General features: G+C 43.6%; 1 protein-coding gene across 1 annotated transcript in view; it reads right to left on the reverse strand.

Moving 5' to 3' along the window:
• The window catches only part of RCE1 (Ras converting CAAX endopeptidase 1), a 128038-nt gene that overhangs the window by 13589 nt on the left and 96285 nt on the right, over positions 1–18164 (reverse strand). The window contains exons 8-9 of the mRNA XM_053719994.1: positions 7693–7764; positions 7519–7581 (exon numbers count right to left, since the gene is read on the reverse strand). Coding sequence (XP_053575969.1) covers positions 7519–7581; positions 7693–7764 — 135 coding nt within the window. The remainder of the gene's footprint in view (positions 1–7518; positions 7582–7692; positions 7765–18164) is intronic.

Consider the following 18164-nt stretch of genomic DNA (forward strand, 5'->3'; position numbering starts at 1 on the left):
ATAACTTCCCCCTCGTCAGATTCCTCTGGTGATAAATTTTTTAAAGACAGAATATGATCTTTATTGCTTAAAGTGAAATCGGTACATTTGGTACACATTCTAAGAGGGGGTTCCACAATGGCTTTTAAACATAATGAACAAGGAGTTTCCTCTATGTCAGACATGTTTGTACAGACTAGCAATGAGACTAGCAAGCTTGGAAAACACTTTAAATCAAGTTAACAAGCAAATATAAGAAACGGTACTGTGCCTTTAAGAGAAACAAATTTTGTCAGAATTTGAAAAACAGTGAAAAAAGGCAGTAAATCAAACGAAATTTTTACAGTGTGTATAATAAGCTAACAGAGCATTGCACCCACTTGCAAATGGATGATTAACCCCTTAGTTCAAAAAACGAATCAAAAAAACGATATAGACGTTTTTTAACAGTCACACCAAACTGCCACAGCCTTGCTGTGGGCCTACCTTCCCCAACAAACTATTTTGGAAAGCCTAAGAGCCCTTTAGAGATGTCCTATAGCATTCAGGGGACTCCTGGAGGAAGCTGGATGTCTCAGTCTGTAAAAGTTACTGCGCAAAAAAGCGCTAAATTAGGCCCCTCCCACTCATAGTAACACAGTGGAAAGCCTCAGGAAACTGTTTCTAGGCAAATTTAAGCCAGCCATGTGGAAAAAACTAGGCCCCAATAAAGTTTTATCACCAAAGTATATATAAAAACGTTTAAACATGCCAGCAAACGTTTTATATTGTAAATATAAAAGAGTATTACCTCAGAAAGTAAGCATGATACCAGTCGCTATTAAATCACTGTATTCAGGCTTACCTTACATAAATTTGGCATCAGCAGCATTTTCTAGCATTCACATCTTCTAGAAAAATCTTAACTGCACATACCTCATAGCAGGATAACCTGCACGCCATTCCCCCGCTGAAGTTATCTCTCTCTTCAGTCATGTGTGAGAACAGCAATGGATCTTAGTTACAACCTGCTAAGATCATAGAAATCACAGGCAGATTCTTCTATTTTTCGGCCTGGAACAAAATAGTACAACTCCTGTACCATTTAAAAAACAAAATTTATGCTTACCTGATAAATTCCTTTCTCCTGTAGTGTAGTCAGTCCACGGGTCATCCATTACTTATGGGATTATATCTCCTCCCTAACAGGAAGTGCAAGAGGATCACCCAAGCAGAGCTGCTATATAGCTCCTCCCCTCTACGTCATACCCAGTCATTCGACCGAAACCAAACGAGAAAGGAGAAACTATAGGGTGCAGTGGTGACTGGAGTTTAATTTAAAATTTAGACCTGCCATAAAAAACAGGGCGGGCCGTGGACTGACTACACTACAGGAGAAAGGAATTTATCAGGTAAGCATAAATTTAGTTTTCTCCTGTTAAGTGTAGTCAGTCCACGGGTCATCCATTACTTATGGGATACCAATACCAAAGCTAAAAGTACACGGATGACGGGAGGGACAGGCAGGATCTTTACACGGAAGGAACCACTGCCTGAAGAACCTTTCTCCCAAAAACAGCCTCCGAAGAAGCAAAAGTGTCAAATTTGTAAAATTTGGAAAAAGTGTGAAGTGAAGACCAAGTTGCAGCCTTGCAAATCTGTTCAACAGAGGCCTCATTCTTAAAGGCCCAAGTGGAAGCCACAGCTCTAGTAGAATGAGCTGTAATTCTTTCAGGAGGCTGCTGTCCAGCAGTCTCATAGGCTAAACGTATTATGCTACGATGCCAAAAAGAGAGAGAGGTAGCAGAAGCTTTTTGACCTCTCCTCTGTCCAGAATAAACGACAAACAGGGAAGAAGTTTGGCGAAAATCTTTAGTTGCCTGTAAATAAAATTTCAGGGCACGGACGACGTCCAGATTGTGCAGAAGTCGTTCCTTCTTTGAAGAAGGGTTAGGGCACAATGATGGAACAACAATCTCTTGATTGATATTCCTGTTAGTGACTACCTTAGGTAAGAACCCAGGTTTAGTACGCAGAACTACCTTGTCTGAATGAAAAATCAGATAAGGAGAATCACAATGTAAGGCCGATAACTCAGAGACTCTTCGAGCCGAGGAAATAGCCATTAAAAACAAAACTTTCCAAGATAACAACTTTATATCAATGGAATGAAGGGGTTCAAACGGAACACCCTGTAAAACGTTAAGAACTAAGTTTAAGCTCCACGGCGGAGCAACAATCTTAAACACAGGCTTAATCCTGGCCAAAGCCTGACAAAAGGCCTGAACGTCTGGAACTTCTGACAGACGTTTGTGTAAAAGGATGGACAGAGCTGAGATCTGTCCCTTTAAAGAACTAGCAGATAAACCCTTTTCTAAACCTTCTTGTAGAAAAGACAATATCCTAGGAATCCTAACCTTACTCCATGAGTAACTCTTGGATTCACACCAATGTAAGTATTTACGCCATATTTTATGGTCAATTTTCCTGGTAACAGGTTTCCTAGCCTGTATTAAGGTATCAATTACTGACTCCGAGAATCCACGCTTTGATAAAATCAAGCGTTCAATTTCCATGCAGTCAGCCTCAGAGAAATTAGATTTTGATGTTTGAAAGGACCCTGAATCAGAAGGTCCTGTCTCAGAGGCAGAGACCAAGGTGGACAGGACGACATGTCCACTAGATCTGCATACCAGGTCCTGCGTGGCCACGCAGGCGCTATTAGAATCACCGATGCTCTCTCCTGTTTGATCCTGGCAATCAATCGAGGAAGCATCGGGAAGGGTGGAAACACATAAGCCATGTTGAAGACCCAAGGTGCTGTCAGAGCATCTATCAGAACCGCTCCCGGGTCCTTTGACCTGGATCCGTAACAAGGAAGCTTGGCGTTCTGGCGAGACGCCATGAGATCCAGATCTGGTCTGCCCCAACGCCGAAGTATTTGGGCAAAGACCTCCGGATGAAGTTCCCACTCCCCCGGATGAAAAGTCTGGCGACTTAGGAAATCCACCTCCCAGTTCTCCACGCCTGGGATGTGGATCGCTGATAGGTGGCAAGAGTGAGACTCTGCCCAGTGAATTATCTTTGAGACTTCCATCATCGCTAGGGAACTCCTTGTCCCTCCCTGATGGTTGATGTAAGCTACAGTCGTGATGTTGTCCGACTGAAACCTGATGAACCTCAGAGTTGCTAACTGAGGCCAAGCCAGAAGGGCATTGAAAACTGCTCTTAATTCCAGAATGTTTATTGGAAGGAGTCTCTCCTCCTGATTCCATGATCCCTGAGTCTTTAGGGAATTCCAGACAGCGCCCCAACCTAGCAGGCTGGCGTCTGTTGTTACAATCGTCCAATCTGGTCTGCTGAAGGGCATCCCCCTGGACAGATGTGGCCGAGAGAGCCACCATAGAAGAGAATTTCTGGTTTCTTGATCCAGATTCAGCATAGGAGACAAATCTGAGTAATCCCCATTCCACTGACTTAGCATGCACAATTGCAGTGGTCTGAGATGCAGGCGTGCAAAGGGTACTATGTCCATTGCCGCTACCATTAAGCCGATTACCTCCATGCATTGAGCCACTGACGGGTGTGGAATGGAATGAAGGACACGGCAAGCATTTAGGAGTTTTGTTAACCTGTCCTCTGTCAGGTAAATTTTCATTTCTACAGAATCTATAAGAGTCCCTAAGAAGGGAACTCTTGTGAGTGGCAATAGAGAACTCTTTTCTTCGTTCACCTTCCACCCATGTGACCTTAGAAATGCCAGAACTAACTCTGTATGAGACTTGGCAGCTTGGAAACTTGACGCTTGTATCAGAATGTCGTCTAGGTACGGAGCTACCGATATTCCTCGCGGTCTTAGTACCGCCAGAAGAGAACCCAGAACCTTTGTAAAGATTCTTGGAGCAGTAGCTAACCCGAAGGGAAGAGATACAAACTGGTAATGCCTGTTTAGAAAGGCAAACCTTAGGTACCGGTAATGATCTTTGTGAATCGGTATGTGAAGGTAGGCATCCTTTAAATCCACTGTGGTCATGTACTGACCCTTTTGGATCATAGGTAAGATTGTCCGAATAGTTTCCATTTTGAACGATGGAACTCTTAGGAATTTGTTTAGGATCTTTAAATCCAAAATTGGTCTGAAGGTTCCCTCTTTTTTGGGAACCACAAACAGATTTGAGTAAAACCCTTGTCCGTGTTCCGACCGCGAAACCGGGTGGATCACTCCCATTAGTAAAAGGTCTTGTACACAGCGTAGAAACGCCTCTTTCTTTATCTGGTTTGCTGACAACCTTGAAAGATGAAATCTCCCTTTTGGAGGAGAAGCTTTGAAGTCCAGAAGATATCCCTGAGATATGATCTCTAACGTCCAGGGATTCTGGACATCTCTTGCCCAAGCCTGGGCGAAGAGAGAAAGTCTGCCCCCCACTAGATCCGTTTCCGGATCGGGGGCCCTCACTTCATGCTGTCTTAGGGGCAGCAGCAGGTTTTCTGGCCTGCTTGCCCTTGTTCCAGGTCTGGTTAGGTTTCCAGCCCTGTCTGTAGCGAGCAACAGTTCCTTCCTGTTTTGGAGCGGAGGAAGTTGATGCTGCTCCTGCCTTGAAGTTACGAAAGGCACGTAAATTAGACTGTCTAGCCCTTGGTTTGGCTCTGTCTTGAGGCAGGGCATGGCCCTTACCTCCAGTAATGTCAGCGATAATTTCCTTCAAACCGGGCCCGAATAATGTCTGCCCTTTGAAAGGTATGTTAAGCAATTTAGATTTAGAAGTCACATTGGCTGACCAGGATTTAAGCCACAGAGCTCTGCGCGCTTGAATGGCGAATCCTGAGTTCTTAGCCGTAAGTTTAGTTAAGTGTACTACGGCATCAGAAATAAATGAATTAGCTAGCTTAAGGACTCTAAGCTTGTCTATAATCTCATCCAACGGAACTGAGCTAATGGTCTCTTCCAGAGACTCAAACCAGAATGCCGCCGCAGCCGTGACAGGCGCAATGCATGCAAGGGGTTGCAATATAAAACCTTGTTGAACAAACATTTTCTTAAGGTAACCCTCTAACTTTTTATCCATTGGATCTGAAAAAGCACAGCTATCCTCCACCGGGATAGTGGTGCGCTTAGCCAGAGTAGAAAATGCTCCCTCCACCTTAGGGACCGTCTGCCATAAGTCCCGTGTGGTGGTGTCTATTGGAAACATTTTCCTAAATATAGGAGGGGGTGAAAAAGGCACACCGGGTCTATCCCACTCCTTGTTAACAATTTCTGTAAGCCTTTTAGGTATAGGAAAAACGTCAGTACACGTCGGTACCGCAAAATATTTATCCAGCCTACATATTTTCTCTGGAATTGCAACCGTGTTACAATCATTCAGAGCCGCTAATACCTCCCCTAGTAACACACGGAGGTTCTCAAGCTTAAATTTAAAATTTGAAATGTCTAAATCCAGTTTATTTGGATCAGATCCGTCACCCACAGAATGAAGCTCTCCGTCCTCATGTTCTGCAAATTGTGACGCAGTATCAGACATGGCCCTATTATTATCAGCGCACTCTGTTCTCACCCCAGAGTGGTCGCGTTTAACCCTAAGCTCTGGCAATTTAGATAAAACTTCAGTCATAACATTAGCCATGTCTTGCAAAGTGATTTGTAAGGGCCGCCCTGATGTACTTGGCGCCACAATATCACGCACCTCCTGAGCGGGAGATGCAGGTACTGACACGTGAGGAGAGTTAGTCGGCATAACTTCCCCCTCGTTGTCTGGTGAAATTTTCTTTACATGTACAGATTGGCTTTTATTTAAAGTAGCATCAATGCAATTAGTACACAAATTTCTATTGGGCTCCACATTGGCCTTTGAACATATTGCACAAAGAGATTCCTCTGTGTCAGACATGTTTAAACAAACTAGCAATTAGACTAGCAAGCTTGGAAAATACTTTTCAAATAAATTTACAAGCAATATAAAAAACGTTACTGTGCCTTTAAGAAGCACACAAAAACTGTCACAGTTGAAATAACAATGAACCAAATTAGTTATAGCAACCAAATTTTCACAGTAAATGCATTAAGTTAGCAAAGGATTGCACCCACTAGCAAATGGATGATTAACCCCTTAGTACCCAAAAACGGATAATTTAAAATATAAGCGTTTTTATCACAGTCAAAGCACAGTCTCACATGTCTGCTGTGAGTGATTACCTCCCTCAAAACTAGTTTTGGAGACCCCTGAGCTCTGTAGAGACGTCCTGGATCATGGAGGAAGAAATAGGAAGACTGTGACTGAATTTTTACTGCGCAATAAAGCGCCAAAATAGGCCCCTCCCACTCATAATACAACAGTGGGGAAGCTCAGTAAACTGATTTTATTCATAAACGACAGCCATGTGGAAAAAATAATGCCCATAAAGTTTTATCACCAAGTACCTCAGAGAAAAACGATTAACATGCCAGTAAACGTTTTAAATATAAAATTATGAAATGTTATTAAAAAGCCTGCTGCTAGTCGCTTTCACTGCAGTATAGGCTATAAGTTATATGTATACAGTATTTTCTTAGTGAAGTGCCATTCCCCAGAAATACCTCAGTGTAAACATACATACATATCAGCCTGATACCAGTCGTTACTACTGCATTTAAGGCTGCACTTACATTACATCGGTATTAGCAGTATTTTCTCAGTCAATTCCATTCCTTAGAAAATAATATACTGCAACATACCTCCTTGCAGGTGAACCCTGCCCGCTGTCCCCTGTTCTGAAGTTACCTCGCTCCTCAGAATGGCCGAGAACAGCAAATGGATCTTAGTTACGACCGCTAAGATCATACACAAACTCAGGTAGATTCTTCTTCTAATGCTGCCTGAGAAAAAACAACACACTCCGGTGCTGTTTAAAATAACAAACTTTTGATTGAAGAAATAAAAAACTAAGTTTAACAACCACAGTCCTCTCACACGTCCTATCTATTAGTTAGGTGCAAGAGAATGACTGGGTATGACGTAGAGGGGAGGAGCTATATAGCAGCTCTGCTTGGGTGATCCTCTTGCACTTCCTGTTAGGGAGGAGATATAATCCCATAAGTAATGGATGACCCGTGGACTGACTACACTTAACAGGAGAAATAATAAATAAACTTTTGATTGAAGCAAAAAAACAGCTACATTTCACCACTTCTCTCTTACTACCTGCATGTTTGTTGAGAGTTGCAAGAGAATGACTGGATATGGCAGTTGGGGGAGGAGCTATATAGACAGCTCTGCTGTGGGTGTCCTCTTGCAACTTCCTGTTGGGAATGAGAATATCCCACAAGTAATGGATGATCCGTGGACTGGATACACCTTACAAGAGAAAACAATACTTTAGCCCTATATATTTATTGTATGTTCTGTCTGAATCGTGATGACCCTTTAAGAACAGAACACTTTACCCAGAACGGACTTCCCACTTAACTGATTTTATTTTTACAATTAACCGTTCACCAATTTATCCCTTTAGTTTAGCACGACAGTTCTGATGAAGTTTTTTTTACTTGTACACAGAGAAGAACAACAGTATAAGCGCACTTACCTGTTCTTATGAAGATGAAGGCTGTATAGGCTCCAAATACTGCAGTATACGAGAACTGAAACGCTAAATGAAAAACTGGATTAATATGAGCTTGTAAGAAGATATAAAGGTGGGTGGTACATAGGGAGTGAGATCTATTTACATGAATTATCAAGAAGAAAGAATGTAACTCACCAGCAGAGAGAAAAATGCTGATGATCGTTCCTTGGCGGAATCGAAGCTGTTCAATAACGTGATGGAAATGAGCTGGAAAAAAAACCCATAGAACGTAGAGTCGTGACGTAGTATAAGTAAAAGAAAACAACAGCGGTAACAGATATAAGGTCTAAATTCACTATAATCAGATTCTCATCTGTAATTTGGACCCAAATTTGATGTCACCAAGTATTAAGTATTAAGGTGGCATTTTAGGATTTGCTACAAATGTGTAAACACACATCAGCATCGATAGGTAGATTAGATTTCAACATGGCGGTACCTGTGACTAGAGGGAGGCGGGGACTAACTCCAGTACTATCCTTATAAAATGTAGTTAGTATTTACCGTCCCTTTAATGATGATTAACTCTCTCATGAATGAGGGCAAGAACAAATTTTTATGAATTGCAAAAATAGTTGTGGTCAGTTTTCCCCAATATATTGGTCTCGCACGCAGGTTGTATTGAATCTAGAACCCTCCGTTTTTGTTCGTAAGGTCATTGGTTGTGAGCGCAAGCCCAGGACCCATTACTGTTCCGCAAAAAGCCATGCGAGGTACCGTGATACGGTTATGCCTATTCTTGTACTCAGGGGCAGTGGAAAAACAAAAAACATAATTTATGCTTACCTGATAAATTCCTTTCTCCTGTAGTGTGATCAGTCCACGGGTCATCATTACTTCTGGGATATTACTCCTCCCCAACAGGAAGTGCAAGAGGATTCACCCAGCAGAGCTGCCATATAGCTCCTCCCCTCTACGTCACTCCCAGTCATTCGACCAAGGACCAACGAGAAAGGAGAAGCCAAAGGGTGTAGTGGTGACTGGAGTATAATTTAAAAAATATTTACCTGCCTTAAAAAACAGGGCGGGCCGTGGACTGATCACACTACAGGAGAAAGGAATTTATCAGGTAAGCATAAATTATGTTTTCTCCTGTTAAGTGTGATCAGTCCACGGGTCATCATTACTTCTGGGATACCAATACCAAAGCAAAAGTACACAGATGACGGGAGGGATAGGCAGGCTCTTTATACAGACGGAACCACTGCCTGAAGGACCTTTCTCCCAAAAATAGCCTCCGAGGAAGCAAAAGTGTCAAATTTGTAAAATTTGGAAAAAGTATGAAGCGAAGACCAAGTTGCAGCCTTGCAAATCTGTTCAACAGAGGCCTCATTCTTAAAGGCCCAAGTGGAAGCCACAGCTCAAGTAGAATGAGCTGTAATTCTTTCAGGAGGCTGCTGTCCAGCAGTCTCATAAGCTAAACGTATTATGCTACGAAGCCAAAAAGAGAGAGAGGTAGCAGAAGCTTTTTGACCTCTCCTCTGACCAGAGTAAACGACAAACAGGGAAGACGTTTGTCGAAATTCTTTAGTTGCCTGTAAGTAAAATTTTAGGGCACGAACTACATCCAGATTGTGCAGAAGACGTTCCTTCTTCGAAGAAGGATTTGGGCACAAGGAAGGAACAACAATCTCTTGATTGATATTCCTGTTAGTGACTACCTTAGGTAAGAACCCAGGTTTAGTACGCAGAACTACCTTATCCGAATGAAAAATCAAATAAGGAGAATCACAATGTAAGGCTGATAACTCAGAGACTCTTCGAGCCGAGGAAATAGCCATTAAAAATAGAACTTTCCAAGATAACAACTTTATATCAATGGAATGAAGGGGTTCAAACGGAACGCCCTGTAAAACGTTAAGAACAAGGTTTAAACTCCATGGCGGAGCAACAGTTTTAAACACAGGCTTAATCCTGGCCAAAGCCTGACAAAAAGCCTGAACGTCTGGAACTTCTGACAGACGTTTGTGCAACAGAATGGACAGAGCTGAGATCTGTCCCTTTAAGGAACTAGCAGATAAACCCTTTTCTAAACCTTCTTGTAGAAAAGACAATATCCTAGGAATCCTAACCTTACTCCAAGAGTAACCTTTGGATTCGCACCAATATAGGTATTTACGCCATATCTTATGGTAAATCTTTCTGGTAACAGGCTTCCTAGCCTGTATTAAGGTATCAATAACTGACTCAGAAAACCACGTTTTGATAAAATCAAGCGTTCAATTTCCAAGCAGTCAGCTTCAGAGAAGTTAGATTTTGATGTTTGAAAGGACCCTGTATCAGAAGGTCCTGTTTCAGAGGTAGAGACCAAGGTGGACAGGATGACATGTCCACCAGGTCTGCATACCAAGTCCTGCGTGGCCATGCAGGTGCTATTAGAATAACTGATGCTCTCTCCTGCTTGATTCTGGCAATCAATCGAGGAAGCATCGGGAAGGGTGGAAACACATAAGCCATCCTGAAGGTCCAAGGTGCTGTCAAGGCATCTATCAGGACTGCTCCTGGATCCCTGGATCTGGACCCGTAACGAGGAAGCTTGGCGTTCTGTCGAGACGCCATGAGATCTATCTCTGGTTTGCCCCAATGACGAAGTATTTGGGCAAAGACCTCCGGATGAAGTTCCCACTCCCCCGGATGAAAAGTCTGACGACTTAAAAAATCCGCCTCCCAGTTCTCCACTCCCGGGATGTGGATTGCTGACAAGTGGCAAGAGTGAGACTCTGCCCAGCGAATTATCTTTGATACTTCCATCATAGCTAGGGAGCTTCTTGTCCCTCCCTGATGGTTGATGTAAGCTACAGTCGTGATGTTGTCCGACTGAAACCTGATGAACCCCCGAGTTGACAACTGGGGCCAAGCCAGGAGGGCATTGAGAACTGCTCTCAATTCCAGAATGTTTATTGGTAGGAGACTCTCCTCCTGATTCCATTGTCCCTGAGCCTTCAGAGAATTCCAGACGGCACCCCAAACTAGAAGGCTGGCGTCTGTTGTTACAATTGTCCAGTCTGGTCTGCTGAATGGCATCCCCCTGGACAGATGTGGCCGAGAAAGCCACCATAGAAGAGAATTTCTGGTCTCTTGATCCAGATTCAGAGAAGGGGACAAGTCTGAGTAATCCCCATTCCACTGACTTAGCATGCACAATTGCAGTGGTCTGAGGTGTAGGCGTGCAAAGGGTACTATGTCCATTGCTGCTACCATTAAGCCGATTACCTCCTTGCATTGAGCCACTGACGGGTGTTGAATGGAATGAAGGACGCGGCATGCACTTTGAAGTCTTGTTAACCTGTCTTCTGTCAGGTAAATCTTCATTTCTACAGAATCTATAAGAGTCCCCAAGAAGGGAACTCTTGTGAGTGGAAAGAGAGAACTTTTCTTTTCGTTCACCTTCCATCCATGCGACCTTAGAAATGCCAGTACTAACTCTGTATGAGACTTGGCAGTTTGAAAGCTTGAAGCTTGTATCAGAATGTCGTCTAGGTACGGAGCTACCGAAATTCCTCGCGGTCTTAGTACCGCCAGAAGAGCACCCAGAACCTTTGTGAAGATTCTTGGAGCTGTAGCCAATCCGAATGGAAGAGCTACAAACTGGTAATGCCTGTCTAGGAAGGCAAACCTTAGATACCGGTAATGATCTTTGTGAATCGGTATGTGAAGGTAAGCATCCTTTAAATCCACTGTGGTCATGTACTGACCCTTTTGGATCATGGGTAAAATTGTCCGAATAGTCTCCATTTTGAACGATGGAACTCTTAGGAATTTGTTTAGGATCTTTAAATCCAGGATTGGTCTGAAAGTTCCCTCTTTTTTGGGAACCACAAACAGATTTGAGTAAAACCCTTGTCCCTGTTCCGACCGTGGAACTGGATGGATTACTCCCATTAACAAAAGCTCTTGTACGCAGCGTAGAAACGCCTTTTTCTTTGTTTGGTTTGTTGACAACCTTGACAGATGAAATCTCTCTCTTGGAGGAGAGTATTTGAAGTCCAGAAGGTATCCCTGAGATATTATCTCTAGCGCCCAGGGATCCTGGACATCTCTTGCCCAAGCCTGGGCGAAGAGAGAAAGTCTGCCCCCCACTAGATCCGATCCCGGATCGGGGGCCCTCAATTCATGCTGTTTTAGGGGCAGCAGCAGGTTTCCTGGCCTGCTTGCCCTTGTTCCAGGACTGGTTAGGTCTCCAGCCTTGTCTGTAGCGAGCAACAGATCCTTCCTGTTTTGGAGCAGAGGAAGTTGATGCTGCTCCTGCTTTGAAATTCCGAAAGGAACGAAAATTAGACTGTCTAGCCTTAGGTTTGGCTCTGTCTTGAGGCAGGGCGTGGCCTTTACCTCCTGTAATGTCAGCGATAATTTCTTTCAAACCGGGCCCAAATAAGGTCTGCCCTTTGAAAGGTATATTAAGTAATTTAGACTTAGAAGTAACATCAGCTGACCAGGATTTTAGCCACAGTGCTCTGCGCGCCTGAATGGCGAATCCGGAATTCTTAGCCGTAAGTTTGGTTAAATGTACTACGGCCTCCGAAATGAATGAATTAGCTAGCTTAAGGACTCTAAGCTTGTCCGTAATCTCATCCAGAGTAGCTGAACTAATGGTCTCTTCCAGAGACTCAAACCAGAATGCCGCCGCAGCCGTGACCGGCGCAATGCATGCAAGGGGTTGCAATATAAAACCTTGTTGAACAAACATTTTCTTAAGGTAACCCTCTAACTTTTTATCCATTGGATCTGAAAAGGCACAGCTATCCTCCACCGGGATAGTGGTACGCTTAGCTAAAGTAGAAACTGCTCCCTCCACCTTAGGGACCGTTTGCCATAAGTCCCGTGTGGTGGTGTCTATTGGAAACATCTTTCTAAATATCGGAGGGGGTGAGAACGGCACACCGGGTCTATCCCACTCCTTAGTAATAATTTCAGTTAGTCTCTTAGGTATAGGAAAAACGTCAGTACTCGATGGTACCGCAAAATATTTATCTAACCTACACATTTTCTCTGGTATTGCAACTGTGTTACAATCATTCAGAGCCGCTAACACCTCCCCTAGTAATACACGGAGGTTTTCCAGCTTAAATTTAAAATTTGAAATATCTGAATCCAATCTGTTTGGATCAGAACCGTCAGCCGCAGAAACAGAATTTATGCTTACCTGATAAATTACTTTCTCCAACGGTGTGTCCGGTCCACGGCGTCATCCTTACTTGTGGGATATTCTCCTCCCCAACAGGAAATGGCAAAGAGCCCAGCAAAGCTGGTCACATGATCCCTCCTAGGCTCCGCCTTCCCCAGTCATTCGACCGACGTAAAGGAGGAATATGCATAGGAGAAATCATATGATACCGTGGTGACTGTAGTTAGAGAAAATAATTCATCAGATCTGATTAAAAAACCAGGGCGGGCCGTGGACCGGACACACCGTTGGAGAAAGTAATTTATCAGGTAAGCATAAATTCTGTTTTCTCCAACATAGGTGTGTCCGGTCCACGGCGTCATCCTTACTTGTGGGAACCAATACCAAAGCTTTAGGACACGGATGATGGGAGGGAGCAAATCAGGTCACCTAGATGGAAGGCACCACGGCTTGCAAAACCTTTCTCCCAAAAATAGCCTCAGAAGAAGCAAAAGTATCAAATTTGTAAAATTTGGTAAAAGTGTGCAGTGAAGACCAAGTCGCTGCCTTACATATCTGCTCAACAGAAGCCTCGTTCTTGAAGGCCCATGTGGAAGCCACGGCCCTAGTGGAGTGAGCTGTGATTCTTTCAGGAGGCTGCCGTCCGGCAGTCTCATAAGCCAATCGGATGATGCTTTTAAGCCAAAAAGAGAGAGAGGTAGAAGTTGCTTTTTGACCTCTCCTTTTACCAGAATAAACAACAAACAAGGAAGAAGTTTGTCTGAAATCCTTAGTAGCCTCTAAATAGAATTTTAGAGCACGAACAACATCCAAATTGTGTAACAAACGTTCCTTCTTTGAAACTGGATTCGGACACAAAGAAGGCACGACTATCTCCTGGTTAATATTTTTGTTAGAAACAACTTTCGGAAGAAAACCAGGTTTAGTACGCAAAACCACCTTATCTGCATGGAACACCAGATAAGGAGAACACTGCAGAGCAGATAACTCTGAAACTCTTCTAGCAGAAGAAATTGCAACCAAAAACAAAACTTTCCAAGATAATAACTTGATATCAACGGAATGTAGGGGTTCAAACGGAACCCCCTGAAGAACTGAAAGAACTAAATTGAGACTCCAAGGAGGAGTCAAAGGTTTGTAAACAGGCTTGATTCTAACCAGAGCCTGAACAAAAGCTTGAACATCTGGCACAGCCGCCAGCTTTTTGTGAAGTAAAACAGATAAAGCAGAAATCTGTCCCTTCAAAGAACTTGCAGATAATCCTTTCTCCAAACCTTCTTGAAGAAAGGATAGAATCTTAGGAATTTTTATCTTGTTCCATGGGAATCCTTTAGATTCACACCAACAGATATATTTTTTCCATATTTTATGGTAGATTTTTCTAGTTACAGGCTTTCTAGCCTGAACAAGAGTATCAATGACAGAATCTGAGAACCCTCGCTTTGATAAAATCAAGCGTTCAATCTCCAAGCAGTCAGTTGGAGTGAGGCCAGATTCGGATGTTCGAACGGACCTTGAACAAGAAGGTCCTGTCTCAAAGGTAGCTTCCATGGTGGAGCCGATGACATATTCACCAGATCTGCATACCAAGTCCTGCGTGGCCACGCAGGAGCTATCAAGATCACCGATACCCTCTCCTGTTTGATCCTGGCTACCAGCCTGGGAATGAGAGGAAACGGTGGGAACACATAAGCTAGGTTGAAAGTCCAAGGTGCTACTAGTGCATCCACTAGAGTCGCCTTGGGATCCCTGGATCTGGACCCGTAGCAAGGAACCTTGAAGTTCTGACGAGACGCCATCAGATCCATGTCTGGAATGCCTCACAATTGAATTATTTGGGCAAAGATTTCCGGATGGAGTTCCCACTCCCCCGGATGAAATGTCTGACGACTCAGAAAATCCGCTTCCCAATTTTCCACTCCTGGGATGTGGATTGCAGACAAGTGGCAGGAGTGAGTCTCCGCCCACTGAATTATTTTGGTCACTTCTTCCATCGCCAGGGAACTCCTTGTTCCCCCCTGATGGTTGATATACGCAACAGTCGTCATGTTGTCTGATTGAAACCGTATGAATTTGGCCTTTGCTAGCTGAGGCCAAGCCTTGAGAGCATTGAATATCGCTCTCAGTTCCAGAATATTTATCGGGAGAAGAGATTCTTCCCGAGACCAAAGACCCTGAGCTTTCAGGGGTTCCCAGACCGCGCCCCAGCCCACCAGACTGGCGTCGGTCGTGACAATGACCCACTCTGGTCTGCGGAAGCTCATCCCTTGTGACAGGTTGTCCAGGGACAGCCACCAACGGAGTGAATCTCTGGTCCTCTGATCTACTTGTATCGTCGGAAACAAGTCTGTATAATCCCCATTCCACTGACTGAGCATGCACAGTTGTAATGGTCTTAGATGAATTCGCGCAAAAGGAACTATGTCCATTGCCGCGACCATCAAACCTATTACTTCCATGCACTGCGCTATGGAAGGAAGAAGGACAGAATGAAGTACTTGACAAGAGCTTAGAAGTTTTGATTTTCTGGCCTCTGTCAGAAAAATCCTCATTTCTAAGGAGTCTATTATTGTTCCCAAGAAGGGAACTCTTGTTGACGGGGATAGAGAACTTTTTTCTACGTTCACTTTCCACCTGTGAGATCTGAGAAAGGCCAGGACAATGTCCGTATGAGCCTTTGCTTGTGGCAGAGACGACGCTTGAATCAGTATGTCGTCCAAGTAAGGTACTACTGCAATACCCCTTGGTCTTAGCACCGCTAGAAGGGACCCTAGTACCTTTGTGAAAATTCTTGGAGCAGTGGCTAATCCGAATGGAAGTGCCACAAACTGGTAATGCTTGTCCAGAAAGGCGAACCTTAGGAACCGATGATGTTCCTTGTGGATAGGAATATGTAGATACGCATCCTTTAAATCCACCGTGGTCATGAATTGACCTTCCTGGATGGTAGGAAGAATTGTCCGAATGGTTTCCATTTTGAACGATGGAACCCTGAGAAACTTGTTTAGGATCTTGAGATCTAAGATTGGTCTGAATGTTCCCTCTTTTTTGGGAACTATGAACAGATTGGAGTAGAATCCCATCCCTTGTTCTCCTAATGGAACAGGGTGAATCACTCCCATTTTTAACAGGTCTTCTACACAATGTAAGAATGCCTGTCTTTTTATGTGGTCTGAAGACAATTGAGACCTGTGGAACCTTCCCCTTGGGGGTAGCTCCTTGAATTCCAGAAGATAACCTTGGGAGACTATTTCTAGCGCCCAAGGATCCAGAACATCTCTTGCCCAAGCCTGAGCGAAGAGAGAAAGTCTGCCCCCCACCAGATCCGGTCCCGGATCGGGGGCCAACATCTCATGCTGTCTTGGTAGCAGTGGCAGGTTTCTTGGCCTGCTTACCTTTGTTCCAGCCTTGCATTGGCCTCCAGGCTGGCTTGGTTTGAGAAGTATTACCCTCTTGCTTAGAGGATGTAGAACTTGAGGCTGGTCCGTTTCTGCGAAAGGGACGAAAATTTGGTTTATTTTTAGCCTTAAAAGACCTATCCTGAGGAAGGGCGTGGCCCTTTCCCCCAGTGATATCTGAAATAATCTCTTTCAAGTCAGGGCCAAACAGCGTTTTCCCCTTGAAAGGTATGTTAAGCAATTTGTTCTTGGAGGACGCATCCGCTGACCAAGACTTTAGCCAAAGCGCTCTGCGCGCCACAATAACAAACCCTGAATTTTTCGCCGCTAATCTAGCTAATTGCAAAGTGGCGTCTAAAGTAAAAGAGTTAGCCAATTTAAGAGCGTGAACTCTGTCCATAATCTCCTCATAAGAAGATTCCTTATCGAGCGACTTTTCTAGCTCACCGAACCGGAAACACGCTGCTGTAGTGACAGGAACAATGCATGAAATTGGTTGTAGAAGGTAACCTTGCTGAACAAACATCTTTTTAAGCAAACCCTCTAATTTTTTATCCATAGGATCTTTGAAAGCACAACTATCTTCTATAGGGATAGTAGTGCGTTTGTTTAGAGTAGAAACCGCCCCCTCGACCTTGGGGACTGTCTGCCATAAGTCCTTTCTGGGGTCGACCATAGGAAACAATTTCTTAAATATAGGGGGAGGGACAAAAGGTATGCCGGGCCTTTCCCATTCTTTGTTTACAATGTCCGCCACCCGCTTGGGTATAGGAAAAGCTTCGGGGGGCACCGGGACCTCTAGGAACTTGTCCATCTTACATAATTTCTCTGGAATGACCAAATTGTCACAATCATCCAGAGTAGACAACACCTCCTTAAGCAGAGCGCGGAGATGTTCCAATTTAAATTTGAATGTAATAACATCAGGTTCAGCTTGTTGAGAAATTTTCCCTGAATCTGAAATTTCTCCCTCAGACAAAACCTCCCTGGCCCCTTCAGACTGGTGTAGGGGCATGTCAGAACCATTATCATCAGCGTCCTCCTGCTCTTCAGTATTTTCTAAAACAGAGCAGCCGCGCTTTCGCTGATAAGTGGGCATTTTGGCTAAAATGTTTTTGATAGAATTATCCATTACAGCCGTTAATTGTTGCATAGTAAGGAGTATTGGCGCACTAGATGTACTAGGGGCCTCCTGTGTGGGCAAGACTGGCGTAGACGAAGGAGGGGATGATGCAGTACCATGCTTACTCCCCTCACTTGAGGAATCATCTTGGGCATCATTTTCTCTAAATTGTTTGTCACATACATCACATCTATTTAAATGAGAAGGAACCTTGGCTTCCTCACATACAGAACATAGTCTATCTGATAGTTCAGACATGTTAAACAGGCATAAACTTGATAACAAAGCACAAAAAATGTTTTAAAATAAAACCGTTACTGTCTCTTTAAATTTTAAACTGAACACACTTTATTACTGAATATGCGAAAAAGTATGAAGGAATTGTTCAAAATTCACCAAAATTTCACCACAGTGTCTTAAAGCCTTAAAAGTATTGCACACCAAATTTGAAAGCTTTAACTCTTAAAATAACGGAACCGGAGCCGTTTTTATATTTAACCCCTATACAGTCCCTGGTATCTGCTTTGCTGAGACCCAACCAAGCCCAGAGGGGAATACGATACCAAATGACGCCTTCAGTAAGCTTTTTCTGTGTATCTGAGCTCCTCACACATGCATCTGCATGCCTTGCTTCCCAAAAACAACTGCGCATTAGTGGCGCGAAAATGAGGCTCTGCCTATGATTAGAGAAGGCCCCCAGTGAAAAAGGTGTCCAATACAGTGCCTGACGTTTTTTTTAACATAATTCCCAAGAATAAAATAACTCCTCAAAGCTATAAACTATTAAAAATGCTTATAAATTAATCGTTTTAGCCCAGAAAAATGTCTACCAGTCTTTAAAGCCCTTGTGAAGCCCTTTATTCTTATTAATAAAAATGGCTTACCGGATCCCATAGGGAAAATGACAGCTTCCAGCATTACCAAGTCTTGTTAGAAATGTGTCATACCTCAAGCAGCCAAA

Source organism: Bombina bombina, chromosome 7, assembly GCF_027579735.1.
Source record: "Bombina bombina isolate aBomBom1 chromosome 7, aBomBom1.pri, whole genome shotgun sequence".
Lineage (NCBI taxonomy): Eukaryota > Metazoa > Chordata > Amphibia > Anura > Bombinatoridae > Bombina > Bombina bombina.